This window comes from Vigna unguiculata, chromosome 10 (genome assembly GCF_037176805.1).
Source record: "Vigna unguiculata cultivar grain cowpea cultivar isolate G323 ecotype 2 chromosome 10, ASM3717680v1, whole genome shotgun sequence".
NCBI lineage: Eukaryota > Viridiplantae > Streptophyta > Magnoliopsida > Fabales > Fabaceae > Vigna > Vigna unguiculata.
In genome coordinates this window covers 49,079,032-49,104,919 of record NC_140801.1, presented here as the reverse complement: position 1 = coordinate 49,104,919, position 25,888 = coordinate 49,079,032, and the positions used below count along the sequence as shown (strand labels likewise).

The 25,888-nt window shown below is 31.4% G+C and overlaps 1 protein-coding gene across 1 annotated transcript; it reads right to left on the bottom strand.

Moving 5' to 3' along the window:
* Nucleotides 1–132: 132 nt before the first annotated feature.
* Nucleotides 133–16,467, bottom strand: LOC114167272 (protein REDUCED CHLOROPLAST COVERAGE 1-like). Its single transcript, XM_028052309.2, has 26 exons — nucleotides 16,227–16,467; nucleotides 15,965–16,060; nucleotides 15,507–15,565; nucleotides 14,854–14,946; nucleotides 13,820–13,892; nucleotides 13,425–13,685; nucleotides 13,260–13,327; nucleotides 13,053–13,184; nucleotides 10,957–10,998; nucleotides 10,277–10,801; nucleotides 10,026–10,186; nucleotides 8,928–9,447; nucleotides 8,780–8,842; nucleotides 8,586–8,687; nucleotides 7,883–8,197; nucleotides 7,184–7,276; nucleotides 6,991–7,092; nucleotides 6,763–6,867; nucleotides 6,193–6,326; nucleotides 5,706–5,889; nucleotides 5,159–5,290; nucleotides 4,756–4,868; nucleotides 4,047–4,134; nucleotides 653–2,932; nucleotides 456–508; nucleotides 133–351 (listed from the first exon to the last, which is right to left on the bottom strand). Exons 2-24 carry the CDS (start codon nucleotides 16,023–16,025, stop codon nucleotides 830–832), a joined length of 5,529 nt encoding a protein of 1,842 aa, XP_027908110.2. The 5' UTR covers nucleotides 16,026–16,060; nucleotides 16,227–16,467; the 3' UTR covers nucleotides 133–351; nucleotides 456–508; nucleotides 653–829.
* Between the last annotated feature and the right edge of the window lie 9,421 nt (nucleotides 16,468–25,888).

Below are 25,888 nucleotides of genomic sequence, written 5' to 3'. Positions count from 1 at the left end.
AAATAATGATCTTCATCAATAAGATGTATTAGTGTTCCATCACACGATTTCAGTTGTAGCAATTCAATACCAATGTCAATCAACATAAAAGAACCATTACCTAACAAAATATCAAGAAATCAAGAAAGAATATACAATTGAACAAAATTAATTATCAAAAACCAAAGGTAATGTTGTAACAAAAAAAATAATAATTAGAATGATCCACCAGTCCCGTAATTCATTATATCAAAATTGTCTAACTACAGAAAACCAAAACTTTCACCTTGAAGGTGCCTCACCCTGGAACTGACTCCGAAGAACCTGAGCAAGATTATTAGCATGAATGCTGCTCCACGGGCAACTCCATATCTAAGAAAAAATAGCGGGTTTCAGTGCATTATGGAAATATAAAACTGATTTCTGGGGAAAAGGAACGAATAAAATAGCTCAATTTGTTGGCAGTGAGATAGTACAGTTTATTGATGAAGAAATGCCTTCAGCCTCCATCCTAAAGAGAGACAGGTATCTGCAATATTTCATGAATTTGAATGATTTAGGTAGTCAAATATGATTTCTAAGGTCAAAAGGATTTAGGGTTTCTTCAAATTTCAAATATATAAAGTTAGCTTCACCAGCAGATAGAAAGATATGGAAGTGAAAGTGAACTTACCCAGAAACCTCGCAAATGATAGTGCAGATGTAAAATTGAAGCTGATACTGCACGGTATTTTGTAATTGAATTCCAGAAATCGTCGAAATACCAAACGTCTCTTACGCAGAAATTAAGGGGTCTTCTTTATCCACGATAGTTCTGATAAATCTCATCAGTAACACATAGAACTGTGCATCAAGCAGTAGCAGTACAATCTTTACTAGACGAGAGATTGATAGACTTGGAAGCATGACTTCCTCTAACTACACGGTTATAAATAACCTTAAATGACTGTGAGCCATTAGGTCGAGTAAGCAAACTTATTGGCATTCTCAGAGTCTGCTTTCGATTTCTTCTCCCCCGAATCAAAATGCTGAAGGTTTTCTCGCCATCCACGTTTGTTTCAGTACTGCCAGAGTTGCCATTTGAACCAATGTTTTGATTTTGTTTGTTCCCAGAATTTTCAGTCCCATGTAAATTCATATCATCATTTTCTTTTAGGCTTTCTGAACCAGCTCTCACTGCTTCATCTTCACTCGTGTCTGATGTTAAAGTTTTTACCAATTGATTAGAATCACCAACATTATCAATGTCCTCAGGAAGAACTGAAGCTGAACTTGGACTTTCAGAACCATGACACAGAACTTGTGACTCTGAAATGGGATCAGGGATTGGTTCCACAATAGGTAACGGAAGAGGAAACTCCATGGGATGACAACCAGGCCAAACAGCACCGGGACCAAACTTAGATACTGCAGGGTTCAAATTACATTGCCAGGTAAAATGATTCGCATGAAAGGCATTGCTACTGACCGGAAAGTTGCTAGGTGGCACTGATTGAGGTTGAGTGTAAGGAGGATACATAAATGGCAGTGGTTGCATCATGTTTGGTGTAGTTGGAGGCGATGGATATGCATGGTGAGGAGAGGAGCACATGGGGGTTACTGCGGGCAGCACAGTAGTAGGTCCAGGATGAAAATTCATGTTTACTGGCCAGGGGCCAATTGCAGGAACTGCACTAGGACCAGAAGGAAGAGTCATATTTATGGCAATTGGTGGAGCACGTGCAATGGCAGGCGATGGGTTGAATGGAGCTGCAGATGCGGACAGTTTCTTATATGGGATGCCCCCAGTGTGACTCTGATTTGATGATGACACATTGACCCTTAAATCCTCGCCACCTTGGGAAATGGGATTTGTACTATCACTGGGTTCCAAACTGCCAGATGAATTACTTGCATCGAGTTCTTTTTTGGTAGAGTCCACGTGATCATCTACTGCCTGAATCAATATGCTATTATCGGTTGCTCCTTGTGCTTCAACATCTCCTAATTTCCCATCAGCACTCATACAATCATCTTGCACAGCAACAATTAACTGAGTTTCCTCTTTCTTCTCAGTAGTAACTCCGGTATCATCCTGTGAATCATCAACAGAATCTGAAACAGAATTATTGTTCTTCTCTTTATTCATATCATTTGCCTCAGCCGGGGTTGGATTAGCATCCCTATTAGCTTCAATATCTTCCTCTTCAGCTTTGCCACTATCATGTTCACTGCTAACAGAAATCTCACTTGGAGGATTATAGACCTGGAACTTGGAGATTGTCCCTGGTGGAGCTAACGCCACTTCCTTGTATGAAGGAGACTTTCCAAGACTAACAATAGAATTCTTAACTGGATTAACATCAATTGGATCAGGTTCTGAAAGAGACGTAAACAGCTTGTCACCTGTTTCTAACGTCTCATTTGCACTAGCCTTGGATGTTGAGGGTATGGATTTGACCCTGTACGTAACAGCTTTAACTACTTTCCTTCCAAATTTAGGGCCTTGGGTGATGTTTCCTGTATGATCATCCGTATAACCTCCATGGGAAATTGTCCGCTTCTTCATGAAATAATACCTACTATTTGGACTGGCATTCCGTACAAAAGGAGATTCTGTTCCAACTTCCACATTCTTTTGATAACTATAAACTTTGCCAAGTGTTGCCCTTCTCTGCTTCAATCTCCGGCCATATAAGCCAGTTGATCTTGGTCGTTGAACTGGTTGCCATCCATCTTCTCCTTCAGCATGTGCTTCTGACAAGATTTCATCATAAATTTGTGGCTTTTCGTCTGGTATTTGTTTTAAAATAGTATGTTCTGAGTCAGGTCCAGAGTTGCTTTCCTGCTCAGAATCTGCACTACCTTCTGCTACAGGTATTTGTACCTCTTCATCTGAAGCCTCTTTAGGAATTTCTTTTGAAGACTCATCAGAACTTGACATGCCAAGGTTAAGGTAGGATGTCGCTCTCACCTGCCAAATGTAAAAATATTAATTACTAGGAAAAGGATAATATGACACCCAGAAATAAGTGACTAAAAATAGGAACAAACAAAAATAAGCTAAAAAATAATAATAGCAGGGTGTTGTTGGGGTGTTGAAAAAATGAGTGGTCTATATATCACCACTCTAATTATATACCCACGTGTGTATGTCCATGTATATTTATTTATACCACATAAGATGTGGATGTATGGAAACAGGCAGCAGAAGTAGCCAGTTCTCACAATAATTTAAAGTCAGAACATGATTTAACTGGACCTTACTTTGTCACAATTTCTAAGTTATATGTTCTAACGGGGGTCATCCTTCTTTATAATAGAAGTAAGCTAGACTTGTAACCATACTTAGAAATTACTATATGTTTTGCAAATTATTAAAGGCCTGTTTGTATGAGTTTCTCCAAAAATATCTATAGGAGAGAAAAATATATAGAAAAGAAAATAAAATTCACTACTTCAGCAGTTAAAATTAGCTTATGCATAAGTTAAATAAAAAGTTAGATAATTTCTGAGAGAACTACAAATTAGCTTGTGCATAAGCTAAATTTAACTTATGGAAAAATTCAATTTCCTTTATTTTCTTCTAACTTTTCTGCGTTAAAAGTTCACGCAAAAGTTTGTCCAAACCCTAATTCTTTGACTACCATATTTGGCTTTGCCAAAAAAATGAAGGTCACTTTTTGTTCATCGTTATTTTTCAAAACAACTGTGCAGCTGACCAGATTTATGACTAAAGATCGTTCGCATGGCTGCCTGCTTCTAACAAACTAGAGCCAAAGGTAATGCTTGAATAATGGAGAAAGAGATCTAATGACCCGGATGACAAATACTTTTTGTTTACTTGATCATACAGTTTAAGAATATTTGTCAAAAGTCAATCTATAATAAAATACCCTTGAGAGGTATAAGTCAAACAAAGGCAACCAACAATTTGATAAATCCTCAAATTTTACTAGCCAAACATTTGTAACTATATCAAAGGGGATATATTAGAAGACTGGTGGCAGCGGTAATCAATAATCAGACAACTACAAACTAATGAGTTCAACTTATCAGAAACCAGTAAATGCAGCCAAGCAGCATACCTTTGTTATCTGGCCCCTTCTCTTTGTTGCCGCATCTCTCCCTTTAGCATCATGATTAGGATTAATATAGTCAAGCAAATCTGACACACTGACAAATTCAATAAAAATAAAAGGAAATCATTAAAGAATGAGTATAGTGTATGATATGAATTCCTGAATATGTACAAACATATCAATATTTTTCTTATTGAAAGTAAGCATACGAATATTGACAAGAAAATAGGATAATATGTCACTCTATGAACCATAGACATTTAGAGACATAAAATAGTTGAGTCTGCTAAAGGCTCTTGACTCTATTCTTCTGCCACATACAGATTAAATTTTTTCCTGTTGCAGTTTCCTTGTTTGTACAGTGTCATCTATATTTTCTTATGCTTCTCAGCATTGTTGCTTTAAAATATGAGAAGACCAAGATTGTAGGCAAAGTACAGAAAACAGTTCTTTATAAAAGTCAACCATATTGAGCAGTTCCTAGAAGCTATAAGAACACCGGGAGACAACTGTATCAAAGACAATCATGAACAGAAACCTCAGAGGATACCTTTCATACTCAAATTACAAACCACAATTTTGAATTCGATAACATATCAGGGTTGCACAATAAAAGACTAAATAAAATATGCATGATCGAAGTACTTCCTGATGCAGAAATTAGCCAATGAAGCCTCAGAACCACATTGCTAAGATTAATTCTACCGTACCGTACCTCAAATGGCCTTTGCTAGCTATTGATGCATCAGGTTTCCGAGTACCATTTCGAGCAGCTTCTTGCTGTTCAAAAGCCTTGGACTCAAAATACTCCAACCAAGCTGCAGCATCCTGTCAAATTTATCACAAAACTAGAGATTAAGCTAACAGTTATAATTCCTCATTCCTTTTTTAAGAAAAAGAGACTAATAATAACACAGAGCACCATTACATATAACCATAATGATGTTGCAAACTATTTAAATACTGTTCTACAACACCCAGTGAAACTTTAATCTACCAACTATAATTACAAAGTTGTGTTCTAGTATTTTTGCAATGTTACAACTGTGTTCTATCATTGCCTTATATTCAAAGTCAATGACTATTTTCAGGACAAAGAATATACTAAATGTGTATACCTGTGTTCGCAAGTCATCAGGACCAAGTTTTGACCTCAGAATTTGCAAAGTTGTTTGCTCATGTTGCACGCTCAATGGATATGCTTCCATCAATGAGAGTGCTATTGCTATTGCATGATAACTTGCAGCTGTCTGCAGACGATTAACATCGAAGAAAAGATGCAAGAGTTATAGCACAGACAAGTTGTTTCACTAAACAAATATTACAATCCTATCGGTTCTTATTATTTTAGCAACCTTCATAATATGATTCTGAGCTTCATATGAATCCATAATCATTACAATAATTATAACAAATACTGAAAATATCATCCGTTAAAATTACATCAAATCAACAATTTTTATCCAACTAACTTGATACCAAATTTTAAAATAATCTTCCAAGTAACCTCTCTATTTATAAAGTTGTACCACATTAATTCATATGGATGATAGTTTCTTGATGTGAAAAATGAAGTGAATTTACATACAACATTTTACATAAAAATACAAAGTACACTAACTTCATAATTTGGAAAAAACAGAAATAAGATGTGAATAAAATAACCTGAATATGATCTGCGCCAAGTAATCTTTGGTTGCACTTTAAAGCTTTGTGAAGATATCTGAGAGCGACATGTACATTTCCCAGACCTTCTTCCATCATAGCCACATTAATGTAAGTAGCAGCAGTGTTTGGATGAGATGGGCCACATGTTAGATGCAGAAGATATAAAGCACGCTTTACATACCTGAATGTTGATCCAATTAACAAAAGGCTAAATGAGAAGAAAAATTAAAATTAACTAATTAGTATTTCAAAACTTCACAACCTATCTTTCCCTATTTATGGCGATCAATACATAAATTTCTGCTAAGGATTAAAAAGGAAAACCTAGATTCCATAACATAAAACACAAGTTTGTAAACTTTATTTCTCTCTTGATAAATTCTGTTTTCAAATTAAAAAAGTGAGTTTGTATTATATTAATTCAAAACCAAATTAAAATCACGAAGATTTGAATATCACTATATTGCACAAGAGCAAAACATACTTCAGAGCCAGCTCTGTGTGCTGTAGTCTGTAATAGAAAACAGCAAGATCCCCATAGCTCTTCATGGTATCAGGATGATCCAGACCTAACTCTCTCTCATTGATATCCAAAGCTTTTTGTTGATATATTGTAGCCTGTGATTTAGGTAAACAACTTGATGAATAGAAATCAAACCCTGAAACTTTAGTAAATCAAATGGAGATTTGAGAGAGGTGCAAATAAACAGTGGCTGAAATATTTAATTAAAATGCCTATTGCATAAAGCAATAACAAACCAGCCTTATCCCAATTGATGGTGTCAATTACATGGACCAAACAATGACATTAATGACCATTAAGGCACTATTAATGACCAAATTTTACATGAAACCATTTTTAGTCGGCTCTTTTTAAAGATTTCACCAGATTTTTGCTTTGACCTTACTAGTCCTTTACTTTAATTGGATTATTTCTATTTGATAAAATGTCAACAAAATACGATTTTTTTTAGATGACTATAATTTTCATGGACATTGGTTTCTGATGGAACAATGTCTACCGATACCAAAACATAAACAAGACGAGCAATACCTGGTTGAAGTCTCCAGTATGATATAAAACTACAGCAAGGAGGCTGTATGCTCCCGCTGTCATTCGATGGTAGGGACCACAAACTGCCACTAGCTTAGCAAGAGCCTGTCACCAATGAATAATAGCAGATGTAACACAACAGTTAAGAAATGAAAGCCTTTTATTGACTGTAGAAAACCTTGTTAATTGTTTGAAGATTTCCAAACAAAGGTTTCTGGATGCAGATACCTTTGTGCCATAGGTAACGGCGTCCTCAAGCTTTCCCTTGTCTAAAGCAGTTTTGGATGACTCCAGGAGCTGCCTTCCGTCTGCAGATGAGCATGCAGCTTGCTACAAAGACTCAGCATGAGCATTACGCATAAAGTTTGGATCTATTCAACCAACAATAATCTAGAAAATCTATAATTGGCATGTCTTATACCTTGTGAACAGGGACCAAGCTGACAATGTCAGATTTGTGGAAGGGAATCGGAGAATCCATATCAAAATCCCGTGGAACAAGCTCAATTCCCACCTAACATACAAAGTGATAATAAGAAACAAATAAATAAGCAACTACTGTGTCAAATTATCATTATAATAAACCCAATACTGACTTAAGTAGATCCGTCTTGTGTATCTATCTATATGTACCTATATGAAAATTTATTGGGAATAATGCATAGTCATATACAACTTGTACAAGCAAATATATTCTTTTCCTACGAAGAAAAACAAAGACAAAACATATAAGCAGTTCGCAAAAAAAAAAAAATTAATTTGACATTCTTTGTAGTTGAAGTGATAAATCCTATGAACCACTTCATATGAGTAAATGAATGCGATTATGTTGACAAGGTCACATACAAAGCATATAAGTATGTATAATTTTTTACCACAGTACTTGAAGATAATTCAACTTCACTGAGAAGGTTAAACTGAAACAAGTTCTTCCATAAAAGTGAACAATGCATATATTCAAGCAGGAAATTCAGTTCATAAAATCTAGTGAAGTAAATTCCCAGAAAATAGGAAATAGAAAACGTACAAATGCATGACTTTATAACAACAAAAATTAAAATGCAAGAGTAAGGTAGAACAGGAACTTTGGATTGTATTGATTAATTCTAGATTTCATTACCTTGTGACACAAGCCACGTAAAATTGCAAATTTCCTCACATCTTTGTAATTCAACCTGTGAAGATCCCAATCAAATCGCTTTTTCAAAAATACCTCTAGCCATTTCCACACCAAGGGATGAACTTCATGTGATTTATCTGAATCTCTCTTTCCAGGAACACCGAGCAGAAAATTCAAAGCACCAGCTATTGATGAAGCCATTTTCTCCTTGTTAACAGAAGAAATTACTGCCCGCAGGATGTGCTTAAAAGCTCGAACTATCATTTCGTGAATACAAAGCGATTGCACATGTGAAAGCTTTTCTGAAAGTTTGACCTGTAAACAGATATAAAACGCATATCAGATATAAAAAACATAACATAAATTATTCTAAACCTAAGACAAAAATCCCTCTCAAAACCTTCTAAAAAGATGTGTGGCAGAGTTGAAAAGTAAAAGAAAAAACCTCAATAGAAATAGAAAGAAAAAAAAAGCAATCTAACGTGTTAAAAAATTACTGGTGTCAACAAACATTGTCTGCAAAGTTATATTTTCAGAAGTGACACTAGGATAGGCATATTGTTAAAACTCTAAAGTTGAATGTCACAATTCATAGGGCGGTTAGGAGACAAATTCGAAGCAAAGAAGACATTTAGGAGAGAAAAATGGATTCCCACTAAAGATGTTTAGAGATGAATAACACAAATAAGTTTAGAACACTCACAACATGTCCAAGAGAACGCATTCGTAGACCCCTAGTATGCATAAAATCAGTTAGAGTTCGTCCATCAACTGGTGAGAGTTCTAATGAGCCAAAATCTGCTACCTGTATCCACAATTATGATGAAAATAAAATCACCAGAGTCGTCTTAACCAAAAGCCCTGTAAACAGGCAACCAAATAAAATTTTATACTTACCAATTTTGGGAGTGCAACGTCTTTGTAATATTTTTGAGATAAGTCAATCAAATCATGCATAGACTGTCAATGACAAGAGATGATTTGGTTCAGACACCGTCACTTGTAATAAAACTTAAAAATACCTCGTTATACCCATAACGCTTACCTTGCAGTGAAGTCCAGTTCCCGTTTCTTTAAATCGGGTAAAAGCTTCCTCAGATAACATCCTTTTCAGAACAAGCTCGTTCTCAGCTTCTGTAGTTTCATGTTGCGACTCAATTGAGGGCAATGGAGGGCTTTCAGACTCCCGACTAAATTTTGGGTATTCAGATGCAGAAGTAATATTGCTTGAATCAGATTTCTTTTTAAAATTCTTTAGGGCTTTAAGGGGTTTCCCAAGACCCTCGACCTTCATCTCATTCTTAGCCTTCTCCAAGGATGGTTTCTTATCTTTTTCTGTATTATTATTTTGGTCTTGCAAATGTTGCATCCAGCAAGCTCCAAGTTCCCATCTTACAAAATAGTCCATACCAGGTTCTTCCTCCTCAAGCTTAGCAAGACTTTCTTTAATCAGCTTCTCTACAAAAGAATGGGAAGCACCAGTCTCTTCACTCTCAAACGTTTTTATCTGAATCATTGGTTTATTGTTTTCTGGTAGAGTTGTGTTGTGAAGAAGTAATCTCAGACTGCAAGGCACAATGACAATGTCAGCTGATGAAAAACAATTCGATCAACCAAATGAAGTTGAACAGCAGCTATAAAGTAAATAAGAACCTCTAGTAAATCATTCAAAGTTTAAAAAAATAACTTTGAAGCTAGAAGCAAAAACTTCAATGATCAAAATCTTCTAGGATTACGGGTCACACTAACAGAATGAAAAGAAAAAAAACAATTAATACATATCCAAAAGTAATGCAAGATCAAAACTTCATCAGAAGAAACAAAGAAACTTTCAGCAAAAGTTCTTGCTAAGAAACAATGCCAAACCATGGCGAGATTTTATTCAAAAACATTATCCGGCTAATAAAAATACACGTTGCAGATCAAGCTAATAAAAAGTGCTACACTACACAAAGATAAATACCATGCAACTTTATCGCACCGGAAAATTTCATCTAGCCTTTCAGTAGATTATCCGGGAAAATGGAACAATCATATTTGTAGAGAGAGTGGGAGAGGATGGGAGAGTACACGACAAGCTGATATGAATATTATGTAAAGTTGTAAACTGGTGAAAGTGTATAATGTGGAAGGGTTCGGCAACCTGTTAATATTGAGTGCATTGGCCCCACCCTCTGGCTGATCAAACAATTCAATTGTTTGTTGAGATGGAGAGTCAACATTTTCCCTCACTCCACCCTCAACTTTCACAACGACCACATAACCACAGTATCTTACATTAACGACACCTAAAGTGGTAATATCCTGCACATAAAAAATGCGAAGCATTAGTCACTTCCATGAAAAGCAGCAGCCCTAAATGGCATTAATCTTAACTATATAAAAGTAGCATACATGGGCAGCAGTATTTTCATCAGCAGTGATGCCTTTCAGTAGATTTCGTTCTATTAGATCCTTTTGATTTACTCCAGTAGCTTCAACTCCATCAATTTTAGTATCGATCTTAGAGCTTGCAACAGAACCATTTTCCAAGACCTTGATGCTCAAGTCACCTACTCTCTCAGTGTAAACAATATTATTTTCTACAACAGAGCAACTAAAATTGGGCTCTTCCATAACATGTTTAACAGCCCTTATTGCTCTGAAAATAGAAACATCAACAAACAGGCTGTGCAGAAGAAATGCTTTTCTATCACGAACTTGTCTTTCTTCTGCTGTCTTGCAAGGCATAGACGCAATTACTGAAAACTCTTTGGCCCAAGGAATCAAATCATACTTTCCATCTTTTGCGAGACTACCACCATTCCCTCCCCATGTTTCATCCTCCACAGGAAGAGGAGGAAAAGATGAGGGTGACTGTGCAGCAACAGGAGGAACAAGCCACGTGTTGGCTCTGAAGCCATATGGGAGATTCCCAAACTGAAGACACGAAAATGAGGCAGAGAGCACAAATAAATATAATGTTAATGACAATGAATCACATGGACGAACAGAAGTCAAGCTATGTCTCTTTTCGTTAGTTATCAAGTTTTTGTAATTTAAAAACTGAAAACAAACAAAAAAGTTTTCAACACCTTGTTACGCTCTGAAAATGCCTTCAAGAGATCATCGAAAGCCTGAAATTAAGAATAAAATTGCAAACTTTAGCAAGTTATGACTTATGACTAGCGTAAATCACATTAAACATATAGTAGCATCAATAGGAATGTTGAAAATGAGAACTTAAAACTTCATCTTATTGCACATCTATGAGTCTATCTCCCCACACGTCATTGAATATCAATTTCTAAACATACATTAAACTGTGAGAAACGTGCATTAAACATACTATACTACAGTGTATTATTGGCTCGAATCAGAAAATTGTTGGGGTGTCTTTTTTTGTTTACTGATTTAACTCGTGATTTTGTAATTTTTAATAAATTTAACTAATAACACAATGTATTTATACAGAATTTGTTGCTGTCATTCATCTTAAACTAATAACAACGTACCAGGGTAACAAAATAGATTTAGCTAAGAAAAACCATACCAAAATTGTAAACTATTTAATAAATCAATATGAAATCATTTAGCATTTAAATACATAAACATAATATTAAGAAGCTAGAGGTGATATTATATATGGCAGCTGCAAAATAACCTAGCCAGGTTCGTTCAAGGACTGCGCACATTAAAGAATTATTATTAAAGAAATGGTAACTACGAACTCTTTTGGACACATTCTCTTGTATTGATTGAAATTTATTGAAAATCACAAATAATTTGTAAGCCTCACTTCTTATTCAATGAGCTTCACTCATGATTATGTAATTTTAATTAACATTAGAGAATGTGTTAAAACGAGTGTGTGTGTGTGTATAAATATATATATATATATATATATATATATATATATATATATATATATATACATTTCATGATTGCTAGATATGGACTTATATGAAACGCAAAAAAAAAAAAAAAAATTCCTAGTTTCAAGAGCTAACATGACTGCTAGATACAATTTTAAAGACCAAATTGATCATTTACTCTATCTATTTTCTACTCAATTTCAACAAACTAAATTATTTTTAAAACAATTGCTCAAAATATTAACTTCACCAAAAACAAAATTCTCACCTTTTATCTACCTCAATCTGAATTTCATATTCTATAAAATCTTTCAAATTTCATTAAATTTTTACTTTTAAAATTATTTCATATCATTTTTATAAACAATAAAATATTTAGATAGAAAATGAAAATTTTAATAATTTTACGTAGAAAAATAAAATAAAAATTTAAAACTATACAAAAAAACACTAATCGATAAAAAACTTAATAATAAACCACATGTTGTCCAGACTAAAATAACTAAAATGTGTACTTAAATATACTTCTTAAACTCTATTTTTTTTCTTCAAGATTAAGCACAAAATAATTTGGCCCAATTACTATAATTTTTAGAATTTTACCACTTAAGTTTCCTTTTAGCAAATTTTAACATCATAATTGTTAATTTCCATGCATTTTACTGGTATGTTAAACTAATTACAGCACGCTTATATGTTTGTAAAAGAAGTTTAATAAAAATATAACTTTGTTATTTATTTTTTTACAAAAAAAAAAAAACATCATTTCATTTTATTTTTTTTATGATATGATAGCACATAGTTAAATATTTACTGTGGGTTAATAAGGATTAATAAACTATAATGATAAAATGAACCTCAAAACTTGAGTGACAAAATTAATGAAAATGATAATAGCTTGATAGTAAAATATAAATATACCCATAAATATAAATCCTAAAATATAGGAATCAAAAATTTAATTGTACATTTTATCGTTTAGTTATTACTGTTCTATAAATTTTACCTTCGTATTATTTTAACTTTGGATATTGTATCAATATATTAAAAATGTAACATGTCACAAAAATAATGCTTAAAAATAAAATGACATCATTTTATTTATTTATTTATTTTGTTGACATTTTTTAATCACACAACAGTGCGAAATTGCGGATTTAATGGATAGAGTATTAGTTAAACGGTAATATATATATATATATATATATATATATATATATATATATATATATATATATATATATATATATATAGTGAGAGAGAGAAGAGAGAGAGAGAGGGGGAGAGAGCGGGGGGAATGGGACAAGTGGGCTTACATTATCAAAAGCTCTGCTAAGCTGTCTCAACAAATCAACCAGATTATGGCACAGAATCCGCTGCTTCCCAACGCTGTAGAACCCCTTTCTGCAAGCCTCGACGTGCACCACTTTCCCGTTGCACACCTTCACCTGCACCACACACAGAAGCTAATCAAATACCGTTCCCTCACACGCCACACCGCAACAATCAAAGAAAATCCTCACATCCAGCGAGAACAGATAATCCGCCTCCGATATCTCCTCCACGCGCCGCCTCGAACCTTTCTTCACATCTGCATGCATCGATCGGTTCACAAATTTCATCATCCACACACAGTAATGCAATTAATTACAGTGCGAAAGAAAGAGGATGAGTTAAGAGAGTAGCACATTGTATAGGTGCGGTGAGGTGCGAAAGAGAGAAAAACTCGTAGAAGTTCTCCAGCTTAGGGCACGAGTGGCTTATCTCGCCATCCACGTCCGCAACCGTCACCGCCGCATCTTTCGCCGGCGGGATCTCAGACTTGCCGGACTTCGTGACTGTGCCGGCCGCGTTCTTCGGAGGCGGCGACGGACCGAAGCTCGTGGTGCAGGCGACGATATCGAGGAGTCTACGCACGTGCTCCACTGCTCGTTCTTCATTGTATTCCTCTACTCGTGAAAATTTTAGAAACCGAAGATGAAGATCAAGACGAATGCAACGACGTCGTGGTTAATATTTGAAATAAAAGAAAACGATAATAATAATAATAATAATAAGTTAATAATAATTAACAATTATATACCTTCAACTAAAGTCAGGAGGCAGGGCTTCAGTGCGGACACGTCCACCGTGTCCTTCAGACGTGGCCCTCTTACCTGTATTTAAAAAATAGTTTTGTAAATATAAGTAAAAAAAAAGTAATATATAACACAATTCCTCGTAGTTTCCCTAAATAGGCGACTTAATTTAATGTTTATTTATAAATTATTGTCAATACGATTTTTAAAGAAGTTATTATAAAATTAAGCATTTTTAGATTTTTAGTTGGGTAACAATTCATGATGGAATCTCAGTATATTTTAATTAAATGTTATTTATATTTAATTACAATTTAATTTATCATATGAGTATACTTTAATTTTAAAATTGAAACGACGGGTAAATTACTTGAATCATAAAATTATTTTATTATCTAAAATTTTATATTTCTCAAAAAGACATTTTTTTATTATTTTACATAAATTATGTTCATGAGGCCATTCAATTCCGTGAAAAAAAAAATTGTTACATCATTAAACTTCAAAAGGTAGATGAATTCATTCTCAACCACTTTCACATAGGGATTGTATTTTAGTTCATCTATGATAAGATTTATAAACCCCACAACATAGTACTACCTCTATCTAAAAATAATGTATAATTCATTATTTGTTTTATGCCTTAAAAATTGTCGTGATTCAATTCAGAATCTTACAAGGTCCATATTATTCATTTTTGGATCTCTGAATTGAATTTGTCACCTAATATAACTTCGTCGATTTGTAATTAATTTGAATTCTTTCACCTAATATTATACCAAGCGTACCCGTTCCGTTTTTGTTTGTATGTTACACAGACGATGATGGCTGTTTATTATTGGTACTGTGTCTAACGTTTGTGCAAGAAAAATCAAACATGTTGACATTCATACGACATTATTCCCAGAAACTGGCTCAGGATTCAAACTGCTTAAATAGTTCACGTAACTATGTAGTTCCAAATGGGTACAAAAAAAATGTTGAAAACATGAAATTAAATAATTTAAATTATTAATTCTCAATTCTTAATTTTGATTACCTCATGGGACAGGGAAAAATTTGTGACATAACATGTGTCCGTATTCACTGATAAAAGCCGACGAACATCTATTATTCTGTCCGTTGATATTCCCTGTTGCAAAATTTTTAAAAAATAAATAAACAAGCTCTTTAAATTTGTATTTGCATAATTTATACAGGGATAACAAAAACAATAACAGAAAGCTACTTAGGAGAGAACATAGAAATGGAAATATATATTATTAAAAATTAATTTAAAGCTCATTTTCAAGGTTCATTCAAAGCATCAATGTGAAGCACATGTTCAGAAACAAGACTTTTGATTATTGCCGAGCACAGAAGAACACAGTGCAAAGGAAAAGGTGTAACAGATAAGAATTTTCAAATGCAAAAGTGAGATAATGGTTGGCACCTATAGTTACATCTTATAAATATAATAATATTTATACTTATAATAACAATAATATCATTAATCTACAAGATAAAGTGCAGCACTGAGAAGAACAATCTAGTGAAGATACTTAGGAGAAAGAAGATAACAGAGAACACACACACACAACACAAGTTGTTGAAAATAACTAGTCAATGCACAAAAACATAACCAGAGTAGACTAGTAAATTATTAAGCTTTTTTTTTTTCTTTATTCCCTTCTCCAAGTAAACAAAACAAACCTTGAGAACATGAGTTTCATCTAGAAGCTTCACTGTGATGTCTATGACAACTGGAAGAACTGCAAAAACATAAGAAAGAAAGAAAAACACTCAAATTAAGCCTTTCCTGCATGAACCAGCTCTCAGATATGTCTTATATCTGTTTGCATGAACTTTCTTTTATGGAAGCTCATTACAGAGATAAAAAAAAAGAAAAGGGAAAAATAAGAAGATAAAATAAATGGTAAGTTAAAACCAGTTAACAGAAGATAATATAAATTAAACTTGTTCATGAAGAGAGAAGAAGATAAAAAGATAAGAAAGTAAACTGAATTGAGCTTTTCTTCAGAATCAACTTATCCATTTCAGTAAAGGTTAAAAAGCAGAGTCATTTTGAATTTAGAATATAAAGCTGTGTTTTTGGATGGTTTCTGTGTTGAAAAAATTTGAAATTTGATTGAGATACAGAATTTCGTTACCCTTTTCTTCCTTCTTTTTCTTCTCACCCTTGGCCTTTCCGCGACTGTTTCTTGGTGCCATTTTGCAGTTCTTTGAAATCGAAAACAAGATAAATTCTGGCACCAAGCAGACACAGAAGCACAGGTTAGGCTATTCACACAATAGATTACTAAAATCATCTGCAACAAATATATTTTTATATATATATTCATCATCTGCAAAGAAAGTTCTTGCTGCATAGGAGTGAAATGAATACTAATATCATAGCAGCAAAAGAATTACCGAAGCAATAGAAGTGATTTTATTGTAGGAATGGATAAGAGGGAAAGAGAGAGAGAGAAGCTTAATGCATTGTGGGGTTGATATTTATATATAACTCAAAGTATGAAATAGATTGGTGGTGGAAATATTGAAGTAGAAACTGAAAAAAAAAATAGAGTTATGCAGAGAAAGAGGGTTCAGAAGTGTGCATAAGATAAAGATTTGAACCAGTAGAAGGAGGAAAATTGATAGAGGAAGAGAAATGGCAGAGAGGAGCAGAGATATAGATGAGAGGTTTGTATGATAAGAAACGAAGGGCTGAGATTCAACAGTCAGAATGTTAGATAATTTGGCGTTTTATGGCAGATTAAAGATTATTAATTATCAATTTTCTTTTTTTTTTCTGATTAAAATTATCAATTTGCTTTGTGGGTATTTTTTGAAATTTAAGAAAATTAATTGGGTGAATAATGTAGAAAAAGGGTTTTTTTTTTTTTTGTTTTATTTTGGAATGAGTAGCTGCAGTGTAGCATTTGGTGGAGGTGAAGAGGGGGACCACAGCAGGGATTGGGTTGACAGGTAAACCTAATTTGCCTGGTGAATTTTTCGAAACTTAGAAGAAAAAGATTTTTGGTAAGTGTTGGAAGAGTATAATAAAAATATCTATGTTCGTTAATAACTAATTTATGTGAGAAAAAAAAACTCATGATTTTTTTATATGTTTAAAATATGATGAAAATATTATTTCAGAAATTTGAAAGTCGGTTTCACTCCTACTATGTTTGATTTTAATTTTTCTTCCTCCTCAGATTATCCACATTCATGTTCTTATAGCTTCTGGATAAAATGGGATAGAAGAGGAAAAAAAAACTATGTTTGTATGCATCCTTGTTCTAACAATAATAAATAGAAATGTTTATGTGTACAAATTTTAATTTTAGCATGTGTGAATTTTTTAACACATTATAGTTTAAATTTAAATGATAAATAAGAAGTCTTACTAGAATACAAATAACATAAACATAATCAATTTCGTAAGAAATATTATTGATTTTTAATTTTATTATAAAATTTATTATGAATTATGAAACTTAGATAAGGTATGTCAGTTTAAGACGAGGTCATCTTGGTTCATTTACTCTCAAAGAATCGGTATGATAAATAAGATAAGAGTTGTTTAATGAAAGATTAAGATAAAATCGAAATATTTAAAAAGTATATAAATTAAGTTTGACATAAATAACTAAACCTAATCGGATAAGTTCATAAAAATAGTATAAAAAACACAACTCATATATATATATATATATATATATATATATATATATATATATATATATATACGGTAAATATTTGTTTGTACATATTTTGATCTTGAAAATTTGATACGGAATTAATTGAGATGTGAATTTATGAAATTTTAAGAATCATATTATAATATAAAATATTATTGGTTATATAATTATATTATGACATATATGAGCATTAAAAATTTTTAAGGATTGTGAAAATATGAAAGATATGATATATATGATAGATATAAGAAATATGTTACAGGAAAAACATGTTATTTTATTATATTTTATTCATATACTCTCTATATACAATAAAATGTAACAGAATATAAAATATAAATAATTAGTGTGGACAAAGTTGAAGTTGAGTAACACAATGTTATCTTCAACTCATTAGAAAGTTCTATTAATCTTGATGTCAATGTGAGTGAGTTCAAAGATTTTCCTTTATTTATCATCAGTTAAATAAATCAAGCTAAGGGTGTATTCTTTATCTTTCGACGCATTTTACAAAATGATAAATCGACAATTACACATGAATAAATAGAAAATAATCATCAAATGATAGTGTGAATTTTTCTGACAATAAAATCACAAAATTATTATTGATTTTAAAATTTTCCCTTTTCAAATGCAGATTTATGCATAATACGAACTTAAATGAATGCAAACTCAAACGAATATCTACCGAATAAGACTCGTATAAATTGTACGAAGAAATAAATATAGAATTATTCACTTAATTAATTATTGTATTTATTTTTTGTTGACTTGAACAGTGGAATAGAATATCATTGCATATGTATCTCTTTTAAGAACATTTATTATTTTAAAAATTAATTTTTCAGAGTAAATTTGAAAATCACTTTAATTAATAATTAAAAAATGTAATTATTCCGTATCATCTATTTACATATAAAACAAATCGTGTACATTCTCTTTTGATAAAAAAAAGTAAATTTTATTAATTTTTCATGAAAATATATATTAAGAATATAATTAATTTAAATATGCTATTTTGACATCAAAATTGGTCAACATCTATAAATTGGCTGGATATTATAATACATATAATCATGAAATAATTTAAATATTTTGTTTGAGATCATTAAATTAATTATTTTATAAAAAAATTGAATTAATAATTTTTTTGTAGAGATAGGTAGCTACTATCTACTATCACCCTCATTTCTTGTCGTCCCTACTTTAAATGTATACACAATTTAACTTTAACATACTAAAAGTATCATTTCTTTTATATAAAACAAAAGAAACTGAAAATATCAAGATAAAGTATTTTTTGTTTTCTTTAATTCATGGGTTTCTTCCACTCACGACTTAGTCAATAATGATGATGGTACATTGATCAAATTTTGCATATTTTTAAAAAAATTCATTAGTAATCTTTAAATATGTTTTTGGTCTTTAACTTTCAGTGAATCTTGGAATTAGTTCATTTCGAAATTTTAGATTAATTTAGTCATTAATCTTTCGAAATACGTGAATTTAGTCATTTTAATCAAATAATATTAAGTTTATTTGACATTTCAAGCACGTTTCATAATAATATTTAATTTAACATTAAAACCAAAATGTGTCAAACAGTATAAACAACTTAAATACAATCCTGAACTGCGTATGAAACATCAAATAAACCTAACAAAATTTGATTAAAATGACTAAATCAAAAGATGAATTGCTAAATTGATATAAAGTTTTAAAATAAATTAATTCTAAAATTTACTGAAAGTTAAGGGACAAACATACATTTAACTCTAAAATCTAATGTTAGATGGGAGAAACTTTGGTCTTATTGCACATACTTAGACCGAAAATATGCCACATTTATTATCCAACACCACTCAATCCGTAGATAGAATATGGTATCGTACATAACAATGCATTTTTCTATTGATCACCAAATTTAAAGTTTAATGTTTCGTACAAGCTGTGCTATTCAAATTTTAAATATCTTAACAAAATAAAATCACACTAAATATCCAAATTAATATATAAGAAATTCCTTAACAATAATTTAATTCTTGAGAAAGAATGACCGAACAATCTCTCAAGATCGTAAATATTGCACATTTTAGTCTTCTCATTCACTTTTAGTTAATGATGAAGAATTAGAGTGTCTAACATTTATAGTTATAGCTAAATCAAATTATTCATAACTTTTATTTAATGCCAATTTAGATTAAAATGTGATTTAGCTAATCTTCTTACAAGGTTATTCATAGATTCAAAGAAAAAATTAAAAAAATCGAATTAAATTACATATGAATTAATTTGTTAGTTATTTCATTGAGTTTCTATTTCTTTTTAATCTACAATATAATATGGTTTGTTACTTTGTAGAAGTTGATTTTTTTTCTCTCATAAATCCGAATATACCCCTAATATTAGTTACACATAGTTATATTGGCTGATTTTATTTTTATTGTATAAAATGCCTAATTATAACTTTTATATAAGAAAAAACTTCTTTTTATTCCTTTTCTTTGGTTGGTTTTGAAGAAAGTAAGAGGGACAAAACATGTCAGTTCGTCCATTCTCACTCGTTTCGTTATTCATCCATCAAAAACGGGTAGAACTGACTTACTATTTCTTTTTTTAACTTTTGTTTGTAAAATTTGTTTATATGTATACACTTATAAATAAATATTAAGAGCGTATTTTAATCATATAAATATTTTCAAAGTTTTTAATTGATTATCTAATATCTTTAATTAGATAAATTAAAATAATTATTATATTTACATGTTAAATTATTCTATTATCATTAATAATTGAAACTTAATTTGTAAGTGTCAATTTTTATTAAGTTTATTTGACATTTCAAATGCGTTTGAAGATAGTTTCTTAGGTAACTTTTAATTGAAAATGTGTCAAATGTCATAAACAGCTCAAACGTTATCATAAAATGTATATAAAATGTTAAATAAACTTAATAAAATTTGGTCAAAATGACTAAATTCATATATCTTTAAAGTTTGAGGACTAAATTGGACTAAAAATTCGAAGAGAAACCAATTCTAATTTTCATCGAAAGTTAAGAAACCAAAAATATATTTAACCCTAGATTATAATAATATTGCATATTTATATTTATACAAAAATATAATATAAAAATTTTAATTTTTAAAATTATTTTTAATTTTTAAAATTATTTTTAATTTTTAAAATAAATAAATAATTAAATAAAAATGAACCAATAGAATTTGACGGACTAGACAAACCATACAAGATCAAACTGATAGATTAAAAATCCCAAGCCAATTCATCCTTTTCTTACGAGATCGGCAAGCCAGGCCGAGTTGATATCTTTGTAAGAAAGCTTAATTAATCAAGATTAAGCATACTTTTTTAAGTTATTTGCCGACTAGTATTATTAATAGGGAATAATTATTGTTACTATAATCTTTCACGTAGACTGAATTTATTGTCACTGTTTTCTCCTCTATTTTGTCCCTATTCATTCAAGTTGATGCAACTAAACAATAAATTGTGAATTATTATTCTTTTCTTATTAAGATTTATCATTTTTTAGACAAACTCAATTAGATATCACTAAAATAAATATTGATTAATGTGACTTCAATATCATCACATCACTAATAAGAAAAGGTTTATTTTTATATTAAGGAACAAATTATTACTTTTATGCGAGAGTATCATGTTTATAATTGTATATATTGCTGTTTAAAATGAAAATAATTATTTTAGATGTTAACCAAAATAGAATATTAGTGCAACTACCAATTTATTGATCCAAGAATTTCAAATCAAGCATGTAACGTCCCATTTAATTTATAAAAACAATTAAAGGAAACGCCACACATAAGATAGTATAACAACGTAATTCTGGAGTTCTTAACACCACCCCCACAAAACTAAGCACACCACGATGCCAACAAAAACAGGATAACGGTTTAACTAAAAGTTTACAAATCCAAGAACAACGAATACATGGGCCATAGCCCTAAAGAAAAGTCCAAAGGAAACTAAAGTCCAATCCACGCGGACTATGTAGCAGAATTACCACCTCTTTGTTGTCCACGGGTGTTCCTCGTCTCTGCTCACACCAACAAGTTGATGATCATCGCAAATAAGAGTACCACACAGCAGGAACACACAACAACAAAAGTAGGGTAAGCTAGAGCATAAAATCATTTTATCAATGAAATCAGATACATATTCACAGTCCATCATACATACATCATGCAATCATGTTACGACCTTCCAAACAATACACTACGACTCGACTCGACTCATCCGGATACATATAACTTGGTTGGATTCAGCGGATGTTTGCACTTGTGGTAGATACCTCTGCTCACCCCCGAGCTAAGTGTTTCAAGTGTTTCAATGAATCGATTTCCCTCACCACAAGGTTAGCCCTTAATGAATTTCAGGCCTCCTGCTACTCTCACCACAGGGGTTAGTCCGCTCTAAGTGAGACTAACTGACCCCTTAGAGTGTCAGGATGCAATCCTTACCTTGAATCCTTACCTAGTTATACAGATGGGGCACCACCATGGACATCCACTAACAGGGGCCATGGAATTACGTCTCGACCACTGAAGCGCGACCCTGAAAGTCTCACCTAGAGACCCCAAGGAATTATGCACTGACACAAATCAACCATATTCACATAGCCAAATAATATTTGCCACGCATAGATATACATCACTCGTTCCAACCTTTGAGGTCAACGCCTTTCATGATCCAGGCCCAACTCATTCCAACACATCATAGTCCATCCATGTACATAAGGTCCAACTCATCATGTTATCATGCCACTTTAATAATACCCATCTTATTTAATTCACATGCCAACTTTTATACCAAACCCATCATCTACAATTCATGAATCATGCCAAACTTATCTGTTGGGCCGGCCTTAGGCCCACTTACAAGGACAACCCACTAACTTTAGGGCAGAAAAAGAATTAAAAGATATTTTTATGGGCCTTACAGAGCATTAATAAAATGAATTGTTTTAACCATACTAATTATTATATATTTTTTGTTTAGGCTTAAATACCTTTTTGGTCCTCATTTTCGTAGTGTTTGTTGCGAATGGTCCTCATTTTCACAGAATGTTTAAAATGGTCCTCATATTTACCGAATGTTTAGAATGGTCCTCATTTTCGCAATTCGTGTTTTATTTGGTCCTTTTTTGTAACGCCGTTTAAATCATTAACGGAGCATTGTACATGTGGCACGATTTGTATTAGGGTGTATTACATGTACTGTACAGGTGGCTTAATTAGATATTTGGGGATAAATAAGTGAGATAGGGTTTTGGTAGGGAATGTTTGGACAGTTGGTGAGTTTTGACAATCTTGTTCCTCCATTCCCAATTGGTATTGCTGCAATCTTCTTCTTCCTGCAATTCCATTATATAGGTATGTTACGGTCCCAATCTTCTTCCTTTACCTCTGGTTGTAATAGTTGGAGGCAACCGTGTTGTATCACTTCGTGCACTATTGTCCTACACACATCAATACCTCCAAGATCACCAATAAGCAATTCCAAGACCCATGTCCAAGTTTCTTTATTTTCAACTTCCACAACAGCATACGCTAAGGGCAGTAACTGATCATTAGCATTTCTACCCACAGCACTCAACAACTCACCTCCGTATTTTCCTTTTAAAAAACAATCATCCAAACCTATGATGGGTTTACAGAAGACAGAGGAATCTTTACATGCTTTTAAACAGGAGTAAAACCTCTGAAAATGCTTCATCATTATCATTTTCCACTTTGATTTTTATAGTTGATCCAAGATTACATTTTAGTAATTCATGTGCATAGTCATAGATTCTTTTATATTGCTCTTTAAACGACCCATCTACTATATCTGCAGCCATTGCCTTTGCTTTACGAGCTGTTGATGAAATGGCAAGTATTAACTACTTCCTCTGCAAATCTGAACTCAAGAAAGACGAAGATAAAGAAATTTTCCTAATTGCAAAATTTCCCCTAAATTGAAAAATTAACGTTAATTAGCCACCTGTACAGTACACGTAACACACCCTAATACAAACCGTGCCACCTGTACAATGTTCCGTTAATGATTTAAACGGCGTTACAGAAAAGGACCAAATAAAACACGAATTGCGAAAATGAGGACCATTCTAAACATTCGGTAAAAATGAGGACCATTTTAAACATTATGTGAAAATGAGGACCATCCACAACAAACACTACAAAAATGAGGACCAAAAAGGTATTTAAGTCTTTTTATTTGTTATAATATATAGAAAAATCCTTGTAAATGATTATTAAACACTTATAACGATTTATTCATATTCAATTATTGAATTGATATAAAACTATAATGATTTATTGTAGGTTAGGTGAATGATATTTTATTGAAGTCTAAACAGGTTACTAATTACATTTTACTTATTAATTGTAATTTTAGATTTTAATGTATCTATAAATATTTGATCTAATAATTGATTTCAAAATTAAAATTATGAATTTAACATATTAAAATAGATGTTACTGCATATTACATTAATTATTCATGGAAATACGAAGAACTTGAGATTGTTATATATTGCACTGATTATTTCATATCGAATATGAAATTAGTTAAGTCGTATTTAAATTGTGACATTTTCTTCCCGAGTTCTTAATTATAGAAAATATGTTTACTTAGTTATTATTTTTGCCTTATTGGTAAACTCTTGATCTAAGAATAAGAATAATCAATGACAAGATTTATTAAGGAATCTTAAAGGTACATTTGTATGTAATACACTATATTTGGTCAAGAAGAAAATGTTCTTATTATTGTTTAAAAGTAAAATATTATTATTAAAATATGTGTCAAAATATCGAGTTTACCTTTTATAGGAAATTAAGATCGTCTCGACACTAGCTGTATTATAGTAAGAAACCATTTTATATTCACTCATACTATAATTAGGAAATTCTAGTTTATTTAACCATTAAAATGTCTATCACAAAAATACTCATTGAAGTGTCTTTATAAATACTTATAATAACATCTCATCATTAAACATTAAGAGTTAACATTCATCAAGAACTTAATCATAGATTAACAATAATTGAAGACACGACAATTCATTTCAAACATGTTAAAAGTTCACATCAAACACACACAAAAATAGTTCACCTTCTCAAATAGATCATTAATTCACAATAATTCATTCAATATAATTCTTAGATATTAATTATGATTAATAAATAACATACGACTTGGATTAATTTTACACTTAAAAATCATGAAAAAGAGATAATCTCATCTCGTTCAAAAATACTCTAGACATTATGAAACTTTCACATACTATTATACATTTACAACGACATGTTTTAGAAGTATAAAGGTAAGTTTAAGTTTCATATTAAGTAAAAATGAAAAAATATAACATAAAAAGACCTTTAAACTTATTGTCTTTGAGATTTTTAGATGGAAGTAACATCAATCTCTTATGTAAATTTTAAATCATGTCTCATTGTTGTTATATCTCTAAATATCCTCTTTCAAAAAGATCCATCATAATGACAAAATAAAAAAGTAAAATTATTTCTATAAGTAAAATCTCTAACAAATATTATGCTAAGTATTTTTAATATATATCCCTAAATATAAGTATTTTAATTTCTCACTTGTTAACACTGTGATTATGGACATTATAATACCAACTTCGAGTTAAACATTCATAGTATTTTATATTTGCATAGTGCTGTGAAAATAAGCGAACAAAATAAAATTATTAAAAATTATTAGTGAAGAAAATATTAACAATTGAAAAATCATTTAAAATTTATTTTTATAAATTTATATTGTATTTAAACATCTAAAATTACATTACTTTTGAAAAAAAAAAACTTATAATACAAGTTATTTAAATTTATTTTTCAAAAAAACCAAATATATTTATATACCTAACAAAATAATAGAACAAATTATTTAGATAGAAATATATGTGTGGACACTTGTCATTGTTTTACCAAACTAAATTTGGATATGTAGCTTTCAAACACCATTGCTGGAATGCATATTTCCAGAGTCAATGTATAGAATACAAAGGATCTTAGTAATGAGATGGATACCTTCTTAAATGAGATATCATTTATAATTTATTTTGTTCTCTTCCTCCAAAGTCAGATCATAACTCAATAGCTTTTGCAGCCAATTCATCATCAAGTGAGAAACCTCTCCATGGATTCCCACATGATATACCAAACGTTTTTCAACAATTGCATCATATTTAGGGAAGGGTCTATAATGATTAAGATAGTGAATAAAACTTCTATTAGGAATTTAAGTGAGTTTTGTATTTGGTAAAAATGAAAAAGTTTAATATTAAAAGATTTATAAATTCATTCTCTTAAAATTTTG

Excerpts from the sequence above, each read along its gene's own strand:
- LOC114167272 (XM_028052309.2), bottom strand. The coding sequence starts at position 16,025 with ATGGCACCAAGAAACAGTCGCGGAAAGGCCAAGGGTGAGAAGAAAAAG. Across the intron at positions 7,277-7,882 it reads TACGTGGCTTGTGTCACAAG|GTGGGAATTGAGCTTGTTCC; the intron begins GTAATGAAATCT and ends TTTGTATGTTAG. Across the intron at positions 4,135-4,755 it reads GCTAGCAAAGGCCATTTGAG|TGTGTCAGATTTGCTTGACT; the intron begins GTACGGTACGGT and ends TGAATTTGTCAG.